This window comes from Mustela nivalis (assembly GCF_964662115.1).
Source record: "Mustela nivalis genome assembly, chromosome: 2".
NCBI lineage: Eukaryota > Metazoa > Chordata > Mammalia > Carnivora > Mustelidae > Mustela > Mustela nivalis.
This window is the reverse complement of record NC_139021.1, coordinates 38,730,653-38,752,994: the sequence shown is the minus strand read 5'-3', so window position 1 is coordinate 38,752,994 and position 22,342 is coordinate 38,730,653. Positions and strand designations below refer to the sequence as shown.

General features: G+C 39.4%; 1 protein-coding gene and 1 pseudogene across 5 annotated transcripts in view; one reads left to right on the top strand and one right to left on the bottom strand.

The window, feature by feature from the left end:
• CPQ (carboxypeptidase Q) overlaps positions 1-22,342 on the top strand; it is a 460,217-nt gene that overhangs the window by 126,161 nt on the left and 311,714 nt on the right. For all 4 annotated transcript variants that reach the window (XM_082722832.1, XM_082722829.1, XM_082722830.1 and 1 more), the window contains one exon: positions 18,645-18,852. In XM_082722832.1, coding sequence (XP_082578958.1) covers positions 18,645-18,852 — 208 coding nt within the window. The remainder of the gene's footprint in view (positions 1-18,644; positions 18,853-22,342) is intronic.
• LOC309860576 (elongation factor 1-alpha 1 pseudogene) lies at positions 4,448-6,181 on the bottom strand (annotated as a pseudogene). The gene has a single exon. The product of its transcript is annotated as an elongation factor 1-alpha 1 pseudogene (transcript).

Here is a 22,342-nt window from a genome sequence, read left to right as displayed (position 1 = left end):
GACAAGATGAAGATATGGATACTGAGAATTCTCTGATTCCAGAAACTCTTCTTGTCCAAATAACATTTTTAGCACAGTTTACTTTTATGCTTTCTGGGCTAATGTATTGATATATTAATGTGGTTTTTTGCTAATATATTTGTAGGCTAGTTAAGTATTTACATATTAAATTCCTGGAGGACAGGGAAATGTCTGTTTCTTTCAGATCCTTTCCAGTACGTGTGGGGCCTTGATTACCCATTTATTTGCCTGTGTTGAGTAACTGTATTCTGAAGAAGGTCAGAGCTCATTGGCTACCACTAGTAGAAATATGGTGGTCATGGATTCAGACATGTGTTCTTCTTAGTTTTGTAAGAGGCTCTCAATTGTGTCGTCAATATGGATTGCCCTGCTTTGAACTGACAACATTGATTACACATTCACTCCAAGTTTTTAAGAGAATCTATCCTTTAACTCTTTGTTTTTTAATTCTCATCAGATCATTCCCCCCCACATTGTACTCCTCTTTCTGTCTGTACATCAAATCATTCAGCAAAATCTATTGATTCTGTTTATAAAATATATTGCAAATTCATTCCCTTCTTTTTTTCTTCTACGAATTAGGCCAGGCCACCATCATCTCTGTCCAGGTCTATCTTTTCAACTGGTCTCCCTCTTCAAGTCTCTCCCTTCTCTACTCTGTGATTGCAAGACCCGTGTTCTTCATATGAATATTCTCTCATATGCCTCTCGTCAGGTCCTCCTGCCTAGAAAAATTATCACCACAGAGAGCTATCTTTTAATATACGTGTAAAAATCTCATTCAAAGGGGTTTGAGGGACACATGTTTGCCACATGCATTCTTCCACTGACTACAGAACAAAGTCTAACTTTACCATAATCCACAAAGCCCTGAATGATATGTTCCTTGCTTTTCCCCAGACTTTATCTCATGTTTTGTTTTGCCCTTTCTCACTATACTGCAGACAAATGATCTTCCTTCAGTTCTTCTGGAAAGTTTTCCTGCATTAGGGCTTCTGGAAGGAGTACTCTTGTTGTCAGTCTTCTTAGTGGATAGCCCCTTAACATAATCCTTCAGTTCTCAGTTTAAATATCCCAAAATCCAAAGGAGGTTCTGTTCCCCTCATTACTTAGTTAGCTAGGAATGATAGAAATCTCAAAATAACAGCAATGCTTATGCTTAAGCAAGATAGATGTTTCTTTCTCTGTCATATACAATTCTAGGTAATTGTGCTTCATGGATTAGGAATCCAGACTCCGGTCCTGACATTCCTTTTCAGCTCTAACTCATGATAAGATGACCTCTTCCATCTGCATTTGAGTGATCAGGAAGGAGTCATGGGGAAGATAAAGACATGCCTCTCCTAATAAGTAATGTGATGTACCTAGCTACAGAGAAGTTGAAAAATGAGGTCCCCTTTTTTGTGGTTTGTTTTTAGGTAGTCTTGTTCCATCAGTATTAAATGGTTCTATTACTGAAAGAGAGGAAGAGCTTATGGAGGAAAGGAACAATGTCCCTATATGTTATACTTGTGGTAGAAATGGACTGTTGTCTATTGGTATATCATTTGGCATTTTCTTTATAATGACCCACAAAAAACCTTTTTGTTAGTAAGTTTGTGCTTTTCCAGAGCAACTGGTTTGTATTTCTGTTTTGTGCCTTATAATGGTTTCACTCTTTGCTTTGTTTGCCAGGCATTTTACAGCTAAATTTATACTCCTCTCTAGCGACTGCACAAACCTTAGGACATGTATTTTCTTCTATTATATTAACCATGGTATTATATTACTACACCTGCATGCTCTTCACTCATTTGTTTTTATTTTTCAATATATTTTTATAGGTCTCCTCAAATTCTTTTGGTAATAAAGTTTGAAACAAATAAATAAAAAGCAGTTCTGAATAGATAAATACCCTGTATTTAATGAGGATTATGAAGGTATATCATAGAGTTGTTGAGAGAATCAAGAGTTAATGGAAATAAAACATTTGGAACAGTGTCTGGTATACTATAAGAGCTATATAAATGTCTGCTCAGTATTCTTATTATAATTAAATCCTTTCTGAAGTGACCACCAAGTAAGCCTGCTTGAAGAGACATTCTTAAGAACACACTCAAAGTAGGTTAAATGAAGAAGGAAAGTGTGAAGTTATATGTTTAAGGGCCACTCATCAACAATTATTCTGTGTCTACAGATTATAATCTTTGTAACAGCTAGCAAATGCATTGTGCTGTGCTAAAAAGTTGGTCTCTGAGACATAAACACAAATATATGGATGACTAACTGGATTAAATTACTAGAAGGACTATTGCTCTCTCTCTACCTTTCTCCAAGATAGGGATAGAAAGTTTCCATCAGATAGATCTGGGTTTGAATCTCAGAACTGTGACTAACCAAACTCGGTAGTAGATTAAATCTTAGTTTTCACCTCAGTAAATAGGAACAACAATACCTACTGCAGAGGAGTGTAAGGATTACATGAATTAATGCATGTAAATAGCTTTGCATGTTGCCTGCTCAGAACATGCATATAACAGTTATTTCCATTATCATCAGTTTCATGAAAATCTTTTGAACTGAAGAATTCAGTTACCTTTCACTTCTTGGATTTATACTGAGTATAGACGAACCTGATTTTTTTCTTTAAATATTTGAAAACCCTGCCCTAAAATCTGATAAGTCTACAAATGTTTAATTTTTTTACTTTTCCATCATGAAGTTGTATGAAATAGTGGCTTCTCATATATGGTTCAAGGCTAATCAGTGGTTCACATGGGTTCTTGGAAACCATGCAAGCTGTGGGATCCTATTGCCTTAATGTTTCTATTAACATAGCATTTCTGCTTAAGTTTCTGGTATGGATTAATAAACTATTAATGGTGTTAAATGGATGCTTGTTTTTCATTAGTTGGTAGCTCTTCAGAAAGTCATCAAAAATTTCCCATTCATTTTGTTCAAATGGTTGGGGATGAATGGTCTGAGAGGCTCTTTACTCTGCTAAAGTGGATCATGAAAAATACGGACAATTTAATTCAACACAGCAAACATATATTGAATTCAGAATATGGGAAATGCATTGTACTACATACTGTGACACTATCAAGAGATATCCTCTGTGGTGGCCATCTGTTGTTTGCTACCGAGCATCCGTTTTCCCTCTGTTTGGAATTAGGTGGCTTTCACGCACTCCTCCAGCCATATGGTTTAGGTGGGGTTGGCCCCTTACCCAAGTCTAGAGGTGGGCCTTGCTTGGCTTAAGATAGCCAGCACATCCCATCTCCAAGACCATAGTTTTGGATTCAGAGTGGGCATAACACATGGTTTTAAACAGACTTGTTTCCTGGGGCTTCTGGTAAAATGAAGCTTGCTTTTTTTTTTTTTTTTTTTCCCCATGGGAACTTCTGAAAGAGACACTACCTCTTTCCATGGGCAGTATAATAAGGATATGAGGTCTTGGAGAACCTAGAGCTATGAAGGGGCAAAGCACCACACAGATTCTTAAGAATCCTGGCTACCAGTAGCCAGGAACTATCTGAGGTCAGCCCTTCTGCTGGTCATGTGAGCCAACACATTTTTTTTTTTTTTAAAGTAGGCTCTACACCTATCATGGAGCCCAACACAGGGCTTGAACTCATGACCCTGAGGTCAAGATCTGAGCAAAGGTCAAGAGTTAGACGCTTAAGCAACTGAGTCACCCAGGTGCCCCACCAATATATTTCCTTAAGCCAAGGAGATTTGTTTAAGCCCATTGGGGTGTTCTGTCACTTGCAAGTATGAGAATCCACATGTTCTTTGGTCTCAGAAGTTAAAAAAAGATTCATGATAGCTGCAACCCAGGTGTTAATATTATATAATATTCTATATGTTAAATGTTATTATTTTACTACACCTGCATTCTCTTCACTCCTTTTTTTATTTGAGGAGACCTCTAATGTTCTATAATATTGATTCATATGTGTAAGAAAACTTGATACAGGGACTAAAATTATTATGGAAACAAAGTTAACCAATGGCAAGTATTTATTGAAATGCCTTGAGAGAAGGGATTATATCTGTTGGGTGTTCTAGGACCATTCTTGGCACATAATTAAACTCTCAATATATGTTGATTGAATGTGTGAGGTTAATACTATGCTAGATACTGTGTTTCCCACAGAATCTAAAGGAGACCCTCCCTTTGCCATTCGGGCATTCCTGATTACAGGTTTTATTGGCCACAGACTTTCTTTTGAATATATTTTTATATATTTTAATTAATAAAATTTCTTTATCTGTTTATTTTTATTTTAATTTTTTAGAGACCCTAGAATTAAAATTTGTTTTTAGGGGAGCTTAAGTTCACAGCAAAACTGAAGGGAAAATATATTCTGTGGGTAAGTAACCAATGGGTGCAATTACTAGATTGTATGGTGAAAGTATATTAGTTTTTTTTTTTTTTTTCTCATTAAACTTTTGTTTTAATGGGTCTCAAAATTCTGTGACAGATTTTTGGTCAAGTTGTTTCCATTAAAAAGTACTGATTTTAAAAACTAATAACTTAAAACTGCCACACACACACAAAAAAACAAATGGTCCACAAAACATTCTCCTTTCCTTCTGAAGGTTTTACGATGCATTGTTATCATTAACCAGTCTTTTACTATTAAACTTAAATGGCCAATTGACACAAAGAGTTCTGAGACTGTTCTTCCACCACTGATTAAGACTGGGGTGGCAGGTATTGGGGATAATATTCATTTAGCCTTTTGAGCTTTCTGGGAAGACTTGGTGACCTTGCCAGCTCCAGCTGCCTTCTTGTCCACTGCTTTGATGACACCCACAGCAACTGTCTGTCTCATGTCACGAACAGCGAAACGGCCCAGAGGAGGATAGTCAGAGAAGCTCTCAACACACAAGGCTTGCCAGGAACCATATCAACAATGGCAGCGTCACCAGATTTCAAGAACTTGGGACCATCTTCCAGCTTTTTTCCAGAACGACGATCTATCTTCTCCTTCAGCTCAGCAAACTTGCAAGCAATGTGAGCTGTGTGACAATCCAGCACAGGTGCATATCCAGCACTAATTTGGCCTGGATGGTTCAGGATAATCACCTGAGCTGTGAAGCCAGCTGCTTCCATTGGTGGGTCATTTTTGCTGTCACCAGCCACATTGCCACAACGAACATCTTTGACAGATACGTTCTTGACATCGAAGCCCACATTGTCCCCAGGAAGAGCCTCACTCAAAGCTTCATGGTGCATTTCAATAGACTTGACTTCAGTTGTAACGTTGACTGAAGCAAAAGTGACCACCATGCCAGGCTTAAGAACACCAGTCTCCACTCGGCCCACAGGGACAGTACCAATACCACCAATTTTGTAGACATCCTGGAGAGGCAGACGCAAGGGCTTTGTCAGTTGGACGAGTTGGTGGCAGAATGCAATCCAGAGCTTCAAGCAGTGTGGTTCCACTGGCATTCCCATCTTTACGGGTGACTTTCCATCCCTTGAACCAAGGCATATTAGCACTTGGCTCCAACATGTTGTCACCATTCCAACCAGAAATTGAATTTTCTTAATGTAGGTGCTGACTTCCTTAACGATTTCCTTGTATCTCTTCTGGCTGTAGGGTGGCTCATTGGAATCCATTTTGTTAACACCAACAATTAGTTGTTTTACACCCAGTGTGTAAGCCAGAAGGGCATGCTCACGGGTCTGCCCGTTCTTGGAGATACCGGCTTCAAATTCACCAACACCAGCAGCAACAATCAGGACAGCACAGTCAGCCTGGGATGTGCCTGTAATCATGTTTTTGATAAAGTCTCTGTGTCCTGGAGCATCAATGATGGTCATGTAATACTTGCTGGTCTCGAATTTCCACAGGGAGATATCAATGGTGATACCACATTCACGTTCAGCTTTCAGTTTATCCAAGACCCAGGCATACTTGAAGGAGCCTTTTCCCATCTCAGCAGCCTCCTTCTCGAATTTTTTGATAGTTCTTTTGTCGATCCCACCACATTTGTAGATCAGATGACCAGTAGTGGTAGACTTGCCCGAATCTACGTGTCCGATGACAACAATGTTGATATGAGTCTTTTCCTTCCCCATTCTGGTTTAGGATGAGCGGTGGTTTTCACGACACCTGTGTTCTGGCGGCAAACCCGTTGCGAAAAAGGAGAGTATATTAGTTTTGTAAGAACGTTCCAAACTGCCTTCTAAAGTGGCTATACCATTTTGCACCCCCACCAGCAATGAGTGAGAATTCCTTATGCTCCTTATACTTGCCAACATTTGGTGTTGTCCATGTTTCGGATTTTTGCCATTCTAATAGGTGTGTAACTATATCTCATTGTTTTAATTTGCAATTCCCTAATGATGTATGATGTTGAACAAATTAAATGTGGTTAATGCTCTTGTACTTAAATCTCTCCTGCTTAAACTGCATGGTGATGGCTTTAAATTTTAATTGTAGTGTGATTGACACTGATAGCTGGATTTGTGTCCTTCCAGCCAGTGGACTTTAATAAATAGCATTCAGGAAATTTCTGTGTAAGTCCTATAGTTCTAATATTTCCATCATGTCTCTAGAATCTTCTCATGGCAAATTGCTGTGTCAAGCTGAATTATGAAAGTGAGTCAGGTTTTTTCTTTTTAGGGCAAAAATTCTGTTTTGTTGCAGTGTTTTTTTTCTCCAAGTTTTACTTCTCTAAGAACAGCATAGTGAGTTAACATTTCAAAACATAGCTAAATGAAAAAGCCCATTTTGGAATGCCAAGCTGTCATAGAATTATTTTATCTCTCTGATATAACACTATAATAACATTATTTTGTACTTGATACAAACATAAGCACACCAGTTTCTATCATTTTTGCCCTTGGTTTTTGGAGATGGAATTTAGAGGGAAAACACATTTAGATAGGAAATATTAAAATCTATTGAAAGTATATAGAATTATTTAATAGTACAACAGGGCTGCTTGTTTCTTTTAGAATTGACATCAGGTAGGTAAGCTAACCGGAGCTGCCAAGACTGTATTTTAATGATCTCTAGGGTTTATCTCTTATTTAAAATTTTTTGTCATTTAATCTGCATGTGTTAAGTCACTGACACTTGCTAAATTCTTTTTCAGATTTGTTGGTTGTCTACTGTTTGGTGTTGATCATTTGATCACTTTGATGTGTAATAGGAAGAAGAAAGTAGTTATCTAATTTTCACTGAACAGTCTTCCCTAAAGTATTAGATATATTTATTTTATATTTTATCTGTCATCAGCTACAGATTGTGAAATGCTCTGAAAGAAACTTTAAATTCAGGGCTCCTACTTTTGTCAGCTCTCACTCAGTATTGCAGTGGTAACAAACAACCCCCAAATTTCTGTGGCCTGGACCTTCTAACGTTTCTTTCTTTCTTTCTTTCTTTCTTTCTTTTTTAAGATTTTATTTATTTATTTGACAGAGCACAAGTGGGCAGAGAGGCAGGCAGAGAGAGAGGGAGGAAGCAGGCTCCCTGCCAAGCAGAGAGCCTGATGCAGGGCTCGATCCCCGAACCCTGGGATTACGACCCGAGCCGAAGGCAGAGGCTTTAACCCACTGAGCCACCCAGGCGCCCCTCTTTTTTTTTTTTTTTAAGATGTATTTATTTATTTTAGAGGAGGGAGGAGGGGCAGAAGGAGACGGAGAGAAAATCTCAAATAGACTCCACACCATGGAGCCTGATATGGGGCTTGATCCCAGGATCATGAGATCATAACCTGAGCTGAAATCAAGAGTCAGACACTTAACCAATTGAGCTACCCAGGTGCCCCTCCTAAGATTTATTTCTTGTGCACTTTGCATATAAATATATATGTATCTTTTTCGTTCCAGGATCCAGGCTGAAGGAGTTCCTATCTGGGACATGTCATTCTTGTGGCTGGGAGAAAAGATCTCTTAAAAGACAATCTAAGCTTGCAGTGGCTGTTTTAAGTTCCTGCTCAGCTGGGGCCATATACCTTTCCCATTTACATTCCATTGGCCAGAGCAAATCTCATGGCCAAGCATAATGTTGGTTTGTTCCAAGAGAGACACTGCATTTTACAAGGCAATTGATTGGCGTGTGTCATTCTCTTACAGAAAAGGGGGAGGGGAGACAATACAATATAGCATTAGTATAATTTTAGATAAGGCCAGTGGTATCTTTTTCTATCATGCCCTGTTCCTCTGATGCTTCTCTGAAAAGTCCTTTCCCTGCTCCTCTCACACATTCCTCCATCACCCCTGTGTTTTTTTGTTTGTTTGTTTTGTTTTTTTTGCCACGTAGACCCAGGAAACCTCCCCAGCTTCTCTGCCGAGCCTTTTGTGGCATCTTTATGAGATAGTGCCTGCATGATTTCTTTAGTTAAAACTGACAAGAAATTGTATAGCCTCTGGAGCTGTCTGTTGTGATAAAGAATAGTTCTGCTCTGAGCTGGGTAGGCTCCATATTTGCTGATTATATCCATTATTTTTGTTTTATTCCTGGTGATTACTTTGAAGTTTTAAATAAATCAGATAATTACTGCTTATATCTATTTGATATATGTTGAGAACATTTACAAATCTTACTCTTTTTTTAATTTAATTTTTAAAAATTTTTTATAAACATATAATGTATTATTAGCCCCAGGGGTATAGGTCTGTGAATCGCCAGGTTTACATACTTCACAGCACTCACCATAGCACATACCCTCCCCAATGTCCATAACCCAACCACCCTCTCCCTACCCCCACCGCCCCCTTGGTTTGTTTTGTGACATTAAGAGTCTCTTAGCGGGGCGCCTGGGTGGCTCAGTGGGTTGAGCCTCTGCCTTCGGCTTGGGTCGTGATCTCAGGGTCCTGGGATCGAGCCCCGCATCGGGCTCTCTGCTCAGTGGGGAGCCTGCTTCCTCCTCTCTCTCTGCCTGCCTCTCTGCCTACATGTGGTATCTGTCTGTCAAATAAATAAACAAAATCTTAAAAAAAAAAAGAGTCTCTTAGGGACAAACCTTACTCTTATTGTCTTATGTTTCTTTATAGCACACATAGCAATTCTTACCTCTGTCATCTCGTCTGATACTCACAAAAATGGTGCCACTGTTACTGTGATTCCCATTTTACAGGCTGGGAAAAATTAAGCAACTTATTCATGAGCAAAGGCTAGTGAGCTCTATAGCTGTATTCAAGGCAGGTTATATATTAATGGTTGCTCTCTGTTACTGATAAAAAAAATACCCTGTTTTAAGCATATCTGGAAGAATGGACAATGTAGTACAGCAAATATTTTGTAAAAAAGTTTTAGATGAAGATCGTTGTTTCACAGATAGGATTCATCTTAAAATTAAGCAACAAGGTCTTTGTTTTGAGTGATCTTATAACTAAATTTCAGTACATACAACTTTCCCCAGGAAAGCAATCGTTAAATAGATTAGACAATATGGTTATGGAGCGCAACACTCAGTGAAGCCGATTTCCCCATTGCAGTAAACGGCGTTCACTCCATACTCCCACTCAGAGTGGTCTGTCCAGTCTTCTTTCTCTCCACTTCCTTGCCCTCCTCCAAACACTACTGCTCTCAACCAGAATGTGGTGGTTGCCCCCTAAATAGCCCTCCATACCTTTTCTTGCCTCCTCCAAGCCAGCAGACTAAGACTAGTGGTATATCCAAAATGTAACTCTGAATTTGCCTGACTTCTCTGTCCCCACCCAGATTCCTTACTACAGCTCCCGGGCTCCCGTGTGATGTTACCCTGCCACTGCCTGCTTCCTCTCATGGCCTTCTCTCCCTCACTCTGCGTCTTTCATCTCCTTCTCTCTTCTTCTCCCTGGCTTCTTGCTCTAGTCTATTAGCACTCCTTCTCAGATCCCACCTCCTCAGCAGAGCCAGCCATGACCCCTAGACTACAATAACTAGTGCTGTTTCAGTGGACCACAGCCATAAACTCACCTCCATACCCCCACCATCATGAAGACCTGTAGATTTTCCATGTTAGATATTACTGGAAGCTGACTGACGTACATTGGATCTTCTGGCTGCTCATTTTCACAGATGTCTAAGAAGATCATGTTTTTTGTGGAAGTCCCCACTCACTCACACCGGTCTACAAGGAAATACTCAGGGATTGAGGAGAAAGCAACCAAGTTCAAACAGGCCTCAAAGCAACCATATTTAAGACAACCAGAGCAACTGTGTTTCAAACACAATACGCCTCACGTTTTAGACTATAACTGGCTCCCTGTGATAACTGCTAAAATTAATCAAAGTGCCCCCAAGTGTGACTACCTTTCATGCAGTGGCCTGACCAGTGGAAGCAGTTTGGAATCTAAGTGATCGGATCGCTAAGGATTGGTCTGTGCTCCACACTTGTTGCTGTTGTGTGTTGTGGCGTTGGGTCCACAGACTTCTTGAGTGTGCTACAAGACAGGTTGAATTAAACACAGAGGCCCTGTGGTGGGCACCTCTCCATAATACAACAAAATGCGTAAGTTATGTGTTTTTGAGGTCAGGTGGCAGCGTGGCAGGGTGGCTTGCGGTACGCTGCTCCATCAGCCAGACATCTGCCTCTCGAGAGATGCTGGTAATGCACTGTGCCCACGGATTTTGATGAAGTCAGGTCTGGGCTTGCTCTCCAGGTAGCAGCCCGGGTTTAATTTGAGCCAGATCTCAGGAGACAGTTTGGAGAGGGTGGGTCACACACCTGTGCCTATCCTTTGGGGGTGCCCTTCGCCTCTTGCTCTTCTTTCACTCAACTAATAGCTGAGTTTACTGAGTTTAATATTTTTTCCCTGCCTTCTTGGAACTCATAGAATGAGATGAGGGGTCCAAAATATCTTGGTTGAGAATTAGAAAATTTTAGAATGTCTCCTTGTCTGTTTGGGGGCCTGGCTGTAGGCCTCTTCTTCACTGTAAATGAATAGGTGTTTCATCTATTTTTGTTTCCCTTCTTTTTTCTTTTCCTAGGAATGGCCTTTTCTTTATTTTCAGGCTATTGAAGTCTTCTAAGGCTCATTCAAAGTTTCATCTTATAGGAAACTTCCTAGATTTCCCCCAGTCAGAATTAATTATTTCATGAAATTTTACTTTGTACGTTCATTTAGACTTGTGACAGACTGTGTTCTTTTTAAAGTTTTTGTTTACCTACTTTTCTCCACCAGATATTCCAGTTTTTTAAAAGACTTTATTTAAATTCAATTTAATTAACATATACTGTATTATTAGTTTCAGGGGTACAGTTTAGTGATTCATCAGTTTCATGTAACACCTGGTGCTCATTATACCACGTGCCCTCCTTAATGCCCATCACCCAGTTACCCCATCCCCTCATCTACCTCCCCTCCAGCAGCTATCAGTTTCTTCCTTACAGATCAGGATCTCTTATGGTTTGCCTCCCTCTCTGTATTTATCTTATTTTATTTTCCTTCCCCTTCCTATGTTCATCTGTTTTTTTTTTTTTAAATTCTACATAGAAATTATATGGTATTTTTCTTTCTCTGACTTATTTTGTTTACCATAATATACTCTAGTTCCATCTGCATCATTGCAAATAGCAGAAGTTAATTCTTTTTGATGGCTGGGTAATATTCCATTGTGTATGCATATGTACGTATGAATGTATATATATAAAACTATGTGTATATGTATATGTGGTATACATACCAAATCTTCTTTATCCATTCATCCATCCATGGACATCTGGGCTCTTTCTATAGTTTGGCTATTGTGGACATTGCTGCTATAAACATTGCGGTGCATGTACCCCTTCAAATCACTACTTTGATATCTTTTGGATAAATACCTATTAGTGTAATTGCTAGATTGTAGGGTAGTTCTATTTTTGAGGTTTTGAGAAGCCTCCATACAATTTTCCAGAGTGGCTGCACCAGGTTGCATTCCTACCAACAGTGTAAGAGGGTTCCCCTTTTTCCACATCCTTGACAACACCTGCTGTTTCCTGAGTTGTTAATTTTAGCCATTCTGACCTGTGTCAGGTGGTACCTCATTGTCATTTTGATTTGCATTTCTCTGATGATTTTTTCATGTGTCTGTTAGCTATTTATGTTTTCTTTGGAGAAATGTCTGTTCATGCCTTTTACCCATTTCTTGACTGGATTTTTTGGTTTTTGGGTGTTGAGTTTTTTAAGTTCTTCATAGATTTTGGATACTAGCCCTTTATCTGATAAGATATTTGCAGATGTCTTCTCCCATTTCATAGGTTGCCTTTTAGTTTTGTTGGTTGTTTCCCTTGGTGTGCAGAAGCTTTTTATCTTGATGAAGACCCAGTAGTTCATTTTTGCTTTTTCCCCCCCTTGTCTCTGGAGATGAGTCTAGTAGGAAGTTGCTGTGGCTGAGGTCAAAAAGGTTGCTACTTGTGTTTTCCTCTAGGATTTTTTTATGGATGCCTGTGTCATACTTAGGTCTTTCATCCATTTTGGATTAATTTTTGTGTATGGTGTAAGAAAGTGCTCTAGTTTCATTCTTCTGCATGTGGCTGTCCAATTTTCCCAACACCATTTGTTGAAGAGACTTTTTTCCATTGGGTACTCTTTCCTGCTTTGTCAAAGATGACTTGATTGTAGAGTTTAGGGTCCATTTCTGGGTTCCCTGTTTTGTTCCATTGATCTATGTATCTGTTTTTGTGCCAGTACCATACTGTCTTGATGATTACAGCTTTGTAATACAGCTTGAAGTCGGGATTTGCGATGCCTCCAGCTTTGGTTTTCTTTTTCAACGTTCCTTTGGCTCTTTGGGGTCTTTTCTGGTTCCATACAAATTTTAGGATTGTTTGTTCCAGCTTGTGAAAAATGCTGGTGTTAGTTTGATAGGGATTGCATTGAGTGTGTAGACTTGCTTTGGGACACATAGGCAATTTTATATTTGTTTTTGAACAAATCAAGATGAACATGGAATGTTTTTCCATTTCTTTGTGTCTTCCTCAGTTTCTTTCAAAGTGTCCTATAGTTTTTTGAGTGCAAATCTTCTACCTCTTTGGTTAGGTTTATTTCTAGGTATCTTATGGTTTTTGGTGCCCAGATTTTCCAATTTTTGAGAATAGGACTGAAACTTAGTCAAATTCATGCTGCCCCCAATGTCCAGCATGAAGCTCCACCCAGTAGGTGGGCTGTAATTTGCTGAATGAATTTGAATTTTTAAGGGTTTTTCTTTCATAAGAAGGACATTGAAGAATTATAATATTCCCCATAAACAAGTGGACACTCAAAAAGGACTGCTCTGATGTTCTTTTATCTGTCTTTCTGTGAATTTGCAATTTCCTTACCACTTCAGGGCAAAACACTGAGTTTCCAAGAATAACTATTTTTCCTTCTCCATAACAGAGTTCAGGAAAAACCAGCCGTTCCACTGGATGAAGTTATCTTGTGCAGTGTACTCAGTATAAGATTATGTGATAAGAGTAAGAAGCTAGGCTTCCTTTTGGGTGGGGCTGGAGTATTTCCTGTTTGGAGGCTAAATCTTCTGAAATCAGAATTAATTTTCTAAAACATACCACATAGAATTAAGCCCCAGAGACATGTTTTTTTTTTTTTTTTTTTCCTGTTTGTAGTCTTTTCCTTCCTTTTAATAATAGGAGACATAAAAATTCTCACTTCACTATCTTCCTATTCTTAACTTTTTCTTGGGGAGAATCCAGTTAGAAAATACTAAGTGTGGAGTCTCTTTATCAAATTCTTCATAGAGAAAATGATCTGAGCCAACACCACAGCAGCCAACATCTGTTGTCTCTGCAAGGAGACCACAGTGGTAATTATGCACGGGGTAAGTTGCTTAAAAAATAAATTGATCAATTTAAAAAATTAGGTGTGGAGAATAAAAAGGCACCTGAGGACTTTTTACAGTTTTTGTGGTACAATCAGCTGTATCCAAGAGAGCTGCTTTATAATATGAATATTCTTAGCTTCGGCCCCACATTTTCTTCAGAATTAACTATCATAATCCTTTTCATTACTCTAAAAGAGTCTGATGACTCTTTTCTCCCTCCCAACTCCCCTGTTAATAGTTTGGGACCTAATGTGACAGTAGTACTTGGATACTGGGTAGACTAAGAAAATAAAATAACTTAAGAAGACTTTTTATATACCTATTTATTCTTCCTCTTTATTCCCCTTAAAATGAAAATACCGAGACTTTCTATTTTACATTTGTGAAAGAAGATAGCAGTGCAATTAGTAGGAGGACCATGATCCTTGGATTCAAATCCCAGCTTCAACACCTAGTAGTTGTATAAATGGACTTCTCTGCATATCAGTATCCTCCTAATAACTACTTTGCAATTTCTCTGGCCATTCGTATAAACAATAGATATTCAAGTATAGCTATTATTGCTATTATCATCCATTACCCTGACCTACAGAAATACACAACTTCCTTGAAAAGGAAGAGTGATCAGGGATGGGTATTATTATACTTTAATTTTTTGGAGAGTGATCAGGGATGGGTATTATTATACTTTAATTTTTTCTTTTTTGGTTTCTTTTGCTTCATTCCGTATATGCATGTGTGCATGTATTTATGATTATGAATGTGTGTGTGTGTGTGTGTGTGAGAGAGAGAGAGAGAGAGAGAGAGAGAGAGAGAATTTCACATAATGTATGTCAGGCACAATTTCAAGCGTTTTAATAATATTAATGAATAACACAGATAGAAGATTCTCCCTGCTCATGGAGCTTACATGATTGTAGTAGGTATAGCTGGAAGCTGATAAATTCTGTGGAAAAGTGAAGCAATGGAAGAGGGAGAGGGATTTGGGAGTGGGTTGCACTTGTAGATAGGGAGGTCAGGGTAGGCCTTAGTGTAAATATGACACTGGATTGGTGTTCTTAGGGGCTTTCGTGTACTATCTTGGAGAATGGAGAATGGGGAGAAGGGAGATGAGAGCACAGAAAAGAAGAGGAGCCTGTTGATTTGTAGGAGAACTTGTGTATTTCCTTTGTGTAGCATGTGTCCAACACAAACTAACATAGATGAGCGAAGCCTTCCAGGTGGCCTCATTTTATTTTATTCAGCTTGAGCAAAAATCTTCTTTAACTGCTTTCTCTACATACCCTGAAAGATGTATACTGAACACAGTCCACTTGGTCTGTGATTGCTGCCGGAGGTCATCACCATGACTCTCGCGTCTGTTGCTGAACTGTCATGAAGCAAGGTCCCCAGGGCCAACAGAGTTGTTTTTGGCTCTTTGCCTACATAATGGCTGAGTCTGTAGTGGTTGTAAGTTCTACATCGTAGCTACTACACACATATGGCTATTCAAATTAAAATAAGTGACATTAAAAATTCAGTTTCTTAGTCACATTAATCACATTCTAAGTGCTCGAGAGCCATATGTGACTAATGGCTACTGCATTAACACAGAGAGAGAACATTTCCAGCACTGCAGAAAGTTCTGTCAGCATTTGTTATTTTACATGTTCCTATCTCTGACATTGTTTTTTCTGGTACTATCAGCTTCCAACCGTAACTCTTCCTTTTGATTTGTTGTTTCTCATGGTTTATAGGTTTAAATACTAGATTTAGAATTTTGTGTGAAGTAAGGGTGGAGAGTCCCTCAGAGAGCGCAGAGGAGTTTTCTTATATTCAAGTCCTTGAGTTTTCATACTTAGAATTTATATTCCTGTTCTGACTGCCCCAAGGCCCTTTTCGCTTGGTTATTGTTATGCAGCTGTGCTCTGGGTGGTAAGAGAATCAGACTGGTGAGTTATTATGAGAGAAGTGCTATCAAACTTTAAAGGTAAAATTGTACTTTTATGGAAATGCTTTAGACCCAGTCAGTGGTACCCTACTTGGAGCAATGCTATTCAAGGAGTGTTTATTGACTGACTGCCTATGCATATGCCAAGCACTGTGTTAGGCCCAGGGGATGCTAGCAAAAATGAACATAGCTCCAGTCCCTGAGATCACAGTTTACGTGGTGGAGAGAGTCATAAATAGGCCGAGTTTCAATTGCCCAGTGCCCAGGTAGGCCCAGGATGCTCTGAAAGCCCAGAGGAAGATGGTTCATAAACCAGGCTTCCCTGGGGGTGGTAAGGAGGGGAATGAGACAGGAGATCAGAGACCAGGGGATGCCTCCTAAAGAAGAGATTCTTAAATGGCATCCTGAAGGATAAATGGGTGTTAGTCACATGATGGAGTTGGGAGAACGAGATCAACAAGACGTGATGAACGGTAGTGTGAACAAAGATGCTGAGGAGTGAACTGGCATGGTAAGAACGGGAACTTTAAAGTGTATTTTTGATGGAATTTGTAAGAAAAGGGAAATTGTAGAGAGAGGCAGGCTTTGAATGGTGTGTTGAAGTGATGGTTTTCAGCAGAACTGGAGAGGGGCAGGGCAGGGGTAGTGACCTAGGCTGATCTGACTTTAGTTCAGATTAGTTCAGGCAGCTCTGTGGAGGTGAAATTTGGGGGAGCTGAGCTGGAGGCTTGTACACCAGTGGTGTTGGGTGGGTGGAAGAGAGAGAGCCATAGCAGGCTCTCAGGCCAGAGGTAATGAGGGCCTGGTGTGAGAGAGGGGAAGGAACAGAGGACCTGGGTTCAATCACTGTTTAAGGCCTGAAATTATGAGTATTTGAGGATTAATTAGATGTGGGGACTGAAGGAAGGAGGAGTCAGAGATAACTCTAAGCTTTCAAGACACCAGTTAATTGAATTTTTCTTCTATGTTTACAGCCTAAGTTTTGACCTACAGCTTCTACTAGTGATTTGCATTGGTAACGGTAGTGTCTGGGATGGGTTTTGGCTGTCCAGGACACCATCACACTGTCATTTGTTAAAAGAGCTTAAGCACAGACCATAGTGAAGTACCACTCTCCTATGACTTTAATTCTGCAGCAACCTATGAAAGTTTATAGAAATTCGGCTTCATTTCTAGTGGCTCCGATCCAGATGCCCAAATTACCCCATTGCTGGGACAGCCCTTGGGTGGACCATTGAATCTGTTACTCATTATGAACTATTGAAAACCATCAACAAAATTCTTGTATTATGACAACAGTAACAAGTATTAACCAAGTATTAAGGTAGGTTTTGGAAAGTTATGAATCTCAAAATCTGTATAGCTGAACTCTTTTTTGTATACTTATACATATTTATTTATCATGTGGAAAAGCTAGTGGTTTTCTTTTTATAATTGTGCATTACTATTTTTTTAGGTTATAAATAAAATTCTGAGTTCTGACTGTTGGTGGAGACATGCTTATAGATCTGCAGTCATTCACTTTAAAGTAAAAGTACAAATTGAGTCCAGACAGGGGAACCAGAAGTAGGAGTGGCGCCAGCCCAAAGGGTCCATTACAATGGGGCCTATATCGAAAACAAGAATTCTCACATACCTGCAGTGTATTTTAAAATGATTTTCCAAGTAACAGTTAATATTTTAATGCCATCTGCTAACCTTCCAGGAAAACCTAGTTCTCTCTTTTGCAAGATTAAGGAACCATGCCAAATACATGTTGATACTTCTGTTTTTACCGATGTATTTCATTACTGCATGACTAAAGTCACAAAACAGGCAGCAGCTACTTTCTTTTCATAGTTTTATTTAGTCACTGCACTTGGCCTTTGATGCTAGCTATCTTCTCCTTGTCATTCAAACTGCTCCATCAAATTACATCTTCACTAGTCTGGCAGTTTTGAATGACTTCTTGGAGGCTGTGAAATGCTGCTCCCTAATTGGGAAGATCTGGGCGAGTCTTGTAGGAGGAAAGATGGCGCATCTCTTCCAAGTGAGACAACAGCATTATGGGACAATTACATAACATCTTCAGAAGTTTTATCTGGAGAATAGCATTGTATTTGGTGGTGAACAAGTACTGTAAGTCGAGAAGCATAAGCTTTCATATTCTTTAAGAATATGGGATAAAGGAGGAAAGAAAGCAAGCTGACTTTTTGTAGTTCCTGGTAGAGTTTACATTAACTATTTGTCAAAAGTTGGATTTTTTGCGGGGCGCCTGGGTGGCTCAGTGGGTTATGCTGCTGCCTTCAGCTCGGGTCATGATCTCAGGGTCCTGGGATGGAGCCCCGCATCAGGCTTCTTGCTCGGCAGGGAGCCTGCTTCCCTCTCTGCCTCTGCCTGTCTTTCTGCCTGCTTGTGATCTCTGTCTCTCTCTCTCTGTGTCAAATAAATAAATAAATAAAATCTTAAAAAAAATTGGATTTTTGAAGATTTTTGGCTTCTAAGAACATTTGTCATGTACTGCCATTCTTTGTATGCTGTCCGTGAAGACTATTTAACAACATATCAAAATAACTTTATAAAAAGATATGTATGTATTTCATTAATCCCAGTGGGAGCTTTGTAAAGTGCATTTTCTGTATAAGTAATTAGTGTCATTCTGTGAAACTCATGACTTCTTAGGGTGGGAAAGAAGGGGTAAAAAACTATCTTTTCAAGCAATTTGTGATTTAGTACCAGCTGGTCAAGTGAGTTGAAAAACCTTCTGAGTCATATGTCCTATTATTTTGAATGCCTTTTCTCTCCCTTGGGAAACTGACTAACCTCTGCAGTCTCTCTCCCATGGCAAATCACTTTCAAACTTTGATCTCCTCAAACCAGTTTGTCAGATGTAGCAGACAAAGCATGTGTGACTTTTCTGTGCCATTTCAACCTGGCCGGTTGGAAACCATAAGTTAAGTCTGTATGACTTTTATTTCTAGGCATTACGGCAGAAGTTCTGGTGGTGACCTCTTTCGAGGAACTGCAGAGAAGGGCCCCAGAAGCAAGAGGCAAGATTGTTGTTTATAATCAACCTTACGTCAACTACTCGAAGACAGTGCAGTACCGGGTCCAGGGGGCAGTGGAAGCTGCTAAAGTGGGGGCTTTGGCGTCCCTGATTCGCTCAGTGGCTTCCTTCTCCATCTACAGGTTGGTCATGGTGTTCAATTGAAATTCTTTAAAAAACCAGGATTGTCCATGAAAGAGGAGCCCTTATGAAATAAAAACAAACCATTCAAATGAAAATACTGGTTGTTTATGGAACTTCTCCTCATTCCATATTCGGTCATTTGTTTGTAACATCTTCTTTGGCCTTTTTAGGATTCCAAGCATTATTTGTACATTCTTTTAGAAAGCTTTCCACATCCTTGATGACCCCATAACATTCCTTATGTAACCAATATGTTATGTATTTTCACTGGAGGGAGAACTGAATTCACGTCTGTGTTTCATCAAAGGCTCCTCAGGACTTCAGAGGAAGCCAGGCCTTTTCCCATTGTTGCTAGAGAAGTGAAATAAAAATAAAGTGGGTAACATGATGGGAGTTTTCTGTGGTATAGTGGAAAGAGAGGAGGAAGCAGAGGATCTTGGATATAGACCTGGTTCTGCTCCCAAATAAGCATGTGGCCTTGGGAATGTTCTTAAACTCCTTGGGTCTCGGCATTCTCTTCTGTGAATCAGCAATGATGAAGAATTTAAATTTACAATGTCGCTTTGAGAATAAATGAGAGGAATTTATGAAAGATACTTGGTTTTCTGCAAAGGTCTGTATAATGTTTTGTGGTATTCAAGGGCAACATAAGTTCTTTCTTTTTCTTTGTAGTTGTGGTTGAGGTAACTGCAAAGTGCTTTATTGACTCTCAGTCTTAGGATAAAATTTAGCATTTCAGTAGGTAAAAGTTCTAAGACTTGACCTATAGACATTTGGCCTAGTTTAATAGCTACGTATGGTAGTGTCATACATTAAGGGCGAAGTATTTGATGGATATAAACATGGATAAAAGAAGTACCCCCTTCTGGTCGAAGTCTGTTCTCCCAAAGATAAAAAAAAGAAAACAAGGCATGCAGAAACAATTGGAAATGCGGTTTATTTGGGTTTCAAGATCAGATTAGTATCTATTGTAAAGGAGAGTTTATTTATTCTACACAATTTTTGTTTGGAGCTGGAGACACAGCTGCTTGACCTTAATTAGCACCCTGAACCCTTGAAAATAATATAACTGAGGAGACATCAGCAAATAGAAAACCAAGTCAGAAGGGAGTTGTCCAAAAGCACAAAGAAAAAAGGAAAGGGACATTTTTCTTTTATGGGGATAAGATACCTTCCAGGGAGGAAGGTGGGACATGTTAAAACCATTTTAAAAAGTTTTATAAGAGGGGAACTAGTTCCACTGATGTCATAGTGCTAAAATAACATTCTATGTAGAGACTAAAGGTTTGGGGACTAATGAAATAATCATTGGACCATATTCTTTTGAATGGTTCATCTTCCTGGGAGGGAAGTCCTAAACTGACTAGTTTCCTTCCCAGAATACCTCAATCGCCGCTTAGAGTAACATACTCCTCAGCAAGCTGTGGCCATTCACTATGATTTCACTGGTCATGAGATCTAAATTATGGAGTTAGTCTGCTGCTTTGTGAAATTGGGTAATTGCCAAAAATATTTATTTAAGGACTACTACTCATAAGACTAATAAACTCCCAAATGACTTAGTGTACTGCCAGGGTTAATTGACTTTTTTTTTTTCTGTTATAATGAAGATATCTGGGAACCAAGGCTATAGCCTAAGAGCCCCAGAAAAATTTTGCCCAGCATAGGATGTAGACATCTATTGTTAGCCTCTAACATTTGGGGTCAACAACTTATAGTTGTATATTAAAAAGACATCTTTCTTTTTCTTCATATTTCTAGATCTAGACTGATTATAGTTTTTCCTTGATTTTATAGCTAACCATATTTCACTGGACTCTTGACTCATAACTTCGTATTTTTGATGTTTATAAATACATAATAACATTGCCCTTTACACAGTACTTTAGAATCTTTCACATATGTCATCTTACTTGTTCTGACGACTTAGTGAACCAAGCAGAAGGAGCATTATTATTCCCACTTTACAGATAGAGAAATTAAAGTTCAGACAATTCAGCATAATATCATGTTTAAATCCTACATCCTGAAAAATAAAACCAAAATGAAACAAACTCTGCCTTTTTGTCCACTTCTAGCTCATTGTTCCACAGAGCTAATTTTCCTTAAAGAGTATTTTATGTTCCTGTCTCCATTTCTACATTCATCATTCACTCTACAGACCATTTTTATTTTATTTTATTTTATTTTATTTTATTTTTATTTTTATTTTTATTTATTTATTTTTAAAGATTTTATTTATCCATTTGACAGATCACAAGTAGGCAGAGAGGCAGGCAGAGAGAGAGAAGGGAAGAAGCAGGCTCCCCGCTGAGCAGAAAGCCCGATGCGGGACTCAATCCCAGGACCCTGGGATCATGACCCAAGCCAAAGGCAGAGGCTTTAACCCACTAAGCCACCCAGGTGTCCCGACAGACCATTTTAAAAAAATTTTTCAGTGTTCCAAAATTCATTGTTTATGCACCACACCCAGTGCTCCATGGAATACTCTACAGACCATTTTAATCTGGCTTTGCCAGTATTGAAATGGAACCTGTTAAGGTCACAAATAGCAGCCCAACTTGTCAAATATAATGGACCTTTTCCAGGCCATCATCTTTCTTCCCCTCTCTGAAGCATTTGTCACTGCTGACTGCTTGCTAAATACCTCCTCTCTTTGGCTTCTGTAACTTCTTCCTTATATTCTCTTTCTTGTTCTCACCCCTTCCCATTCTCCCACTTTCCCTCTTCGTTTTCCGTTCATCTGGCTTCTCACTCTGAACACGAAGCAGTCCTTCATGCTTGTGACTTCAGCCACCATCTCCACTGTGACACCTTCCAAACCCACGTCTTTCCCATACTGCTGCCTGAGCCCTAGGCCCTTATATCCCAGTACCTCCTGATACATCTTTCAGATGTTCCACAGCTATCTACACTGCACTTTTCTTCAAAACAGAACTCATCCTTTTACCTCTTTATCCTGCATTTCCTACCTCAGGGAAGAGAGTATCATCTATTCTTCCTCCTAAGTTAGAAGGTTCTTGAGTACTTTTTCCCTCTTCCCATATCCATCGCTTCTGGTAATTACAATGTCTCATGGGCTCTGCTCTTAGTCGTTTCAACAAACACGTATTGAGTAGCTCCCGTTCCCAACGTTGCTGCACACTCTAGTAGTCAGGAGTCACTAACACTTTCCTGATGTACCACGTTTCCTCAAGGCTTCATGACTTTGCAATATGCTTTCCCCTCGCAGCCTTCTGTCCTCTTCCTCACTGTCTCATGCCACCCTTCAGGACTCGTCTTAAGTGATTCTTCTTCTGAGGAGCCCTCTCTGACACCTAGCTCCAGCTCAAGCGAGCACGTCTTTCTTCTCACACCATACCGTGCATACTCTGTATCATAATGTCTTGGAGTAGTTGTGGTTCCTGGTGTAGTAGGGGACACTGACTCTTGTAACGACTTCAAGTCTCAGTCCCTTAACACAACAGCAGCTGGTTGACTGCTCACATA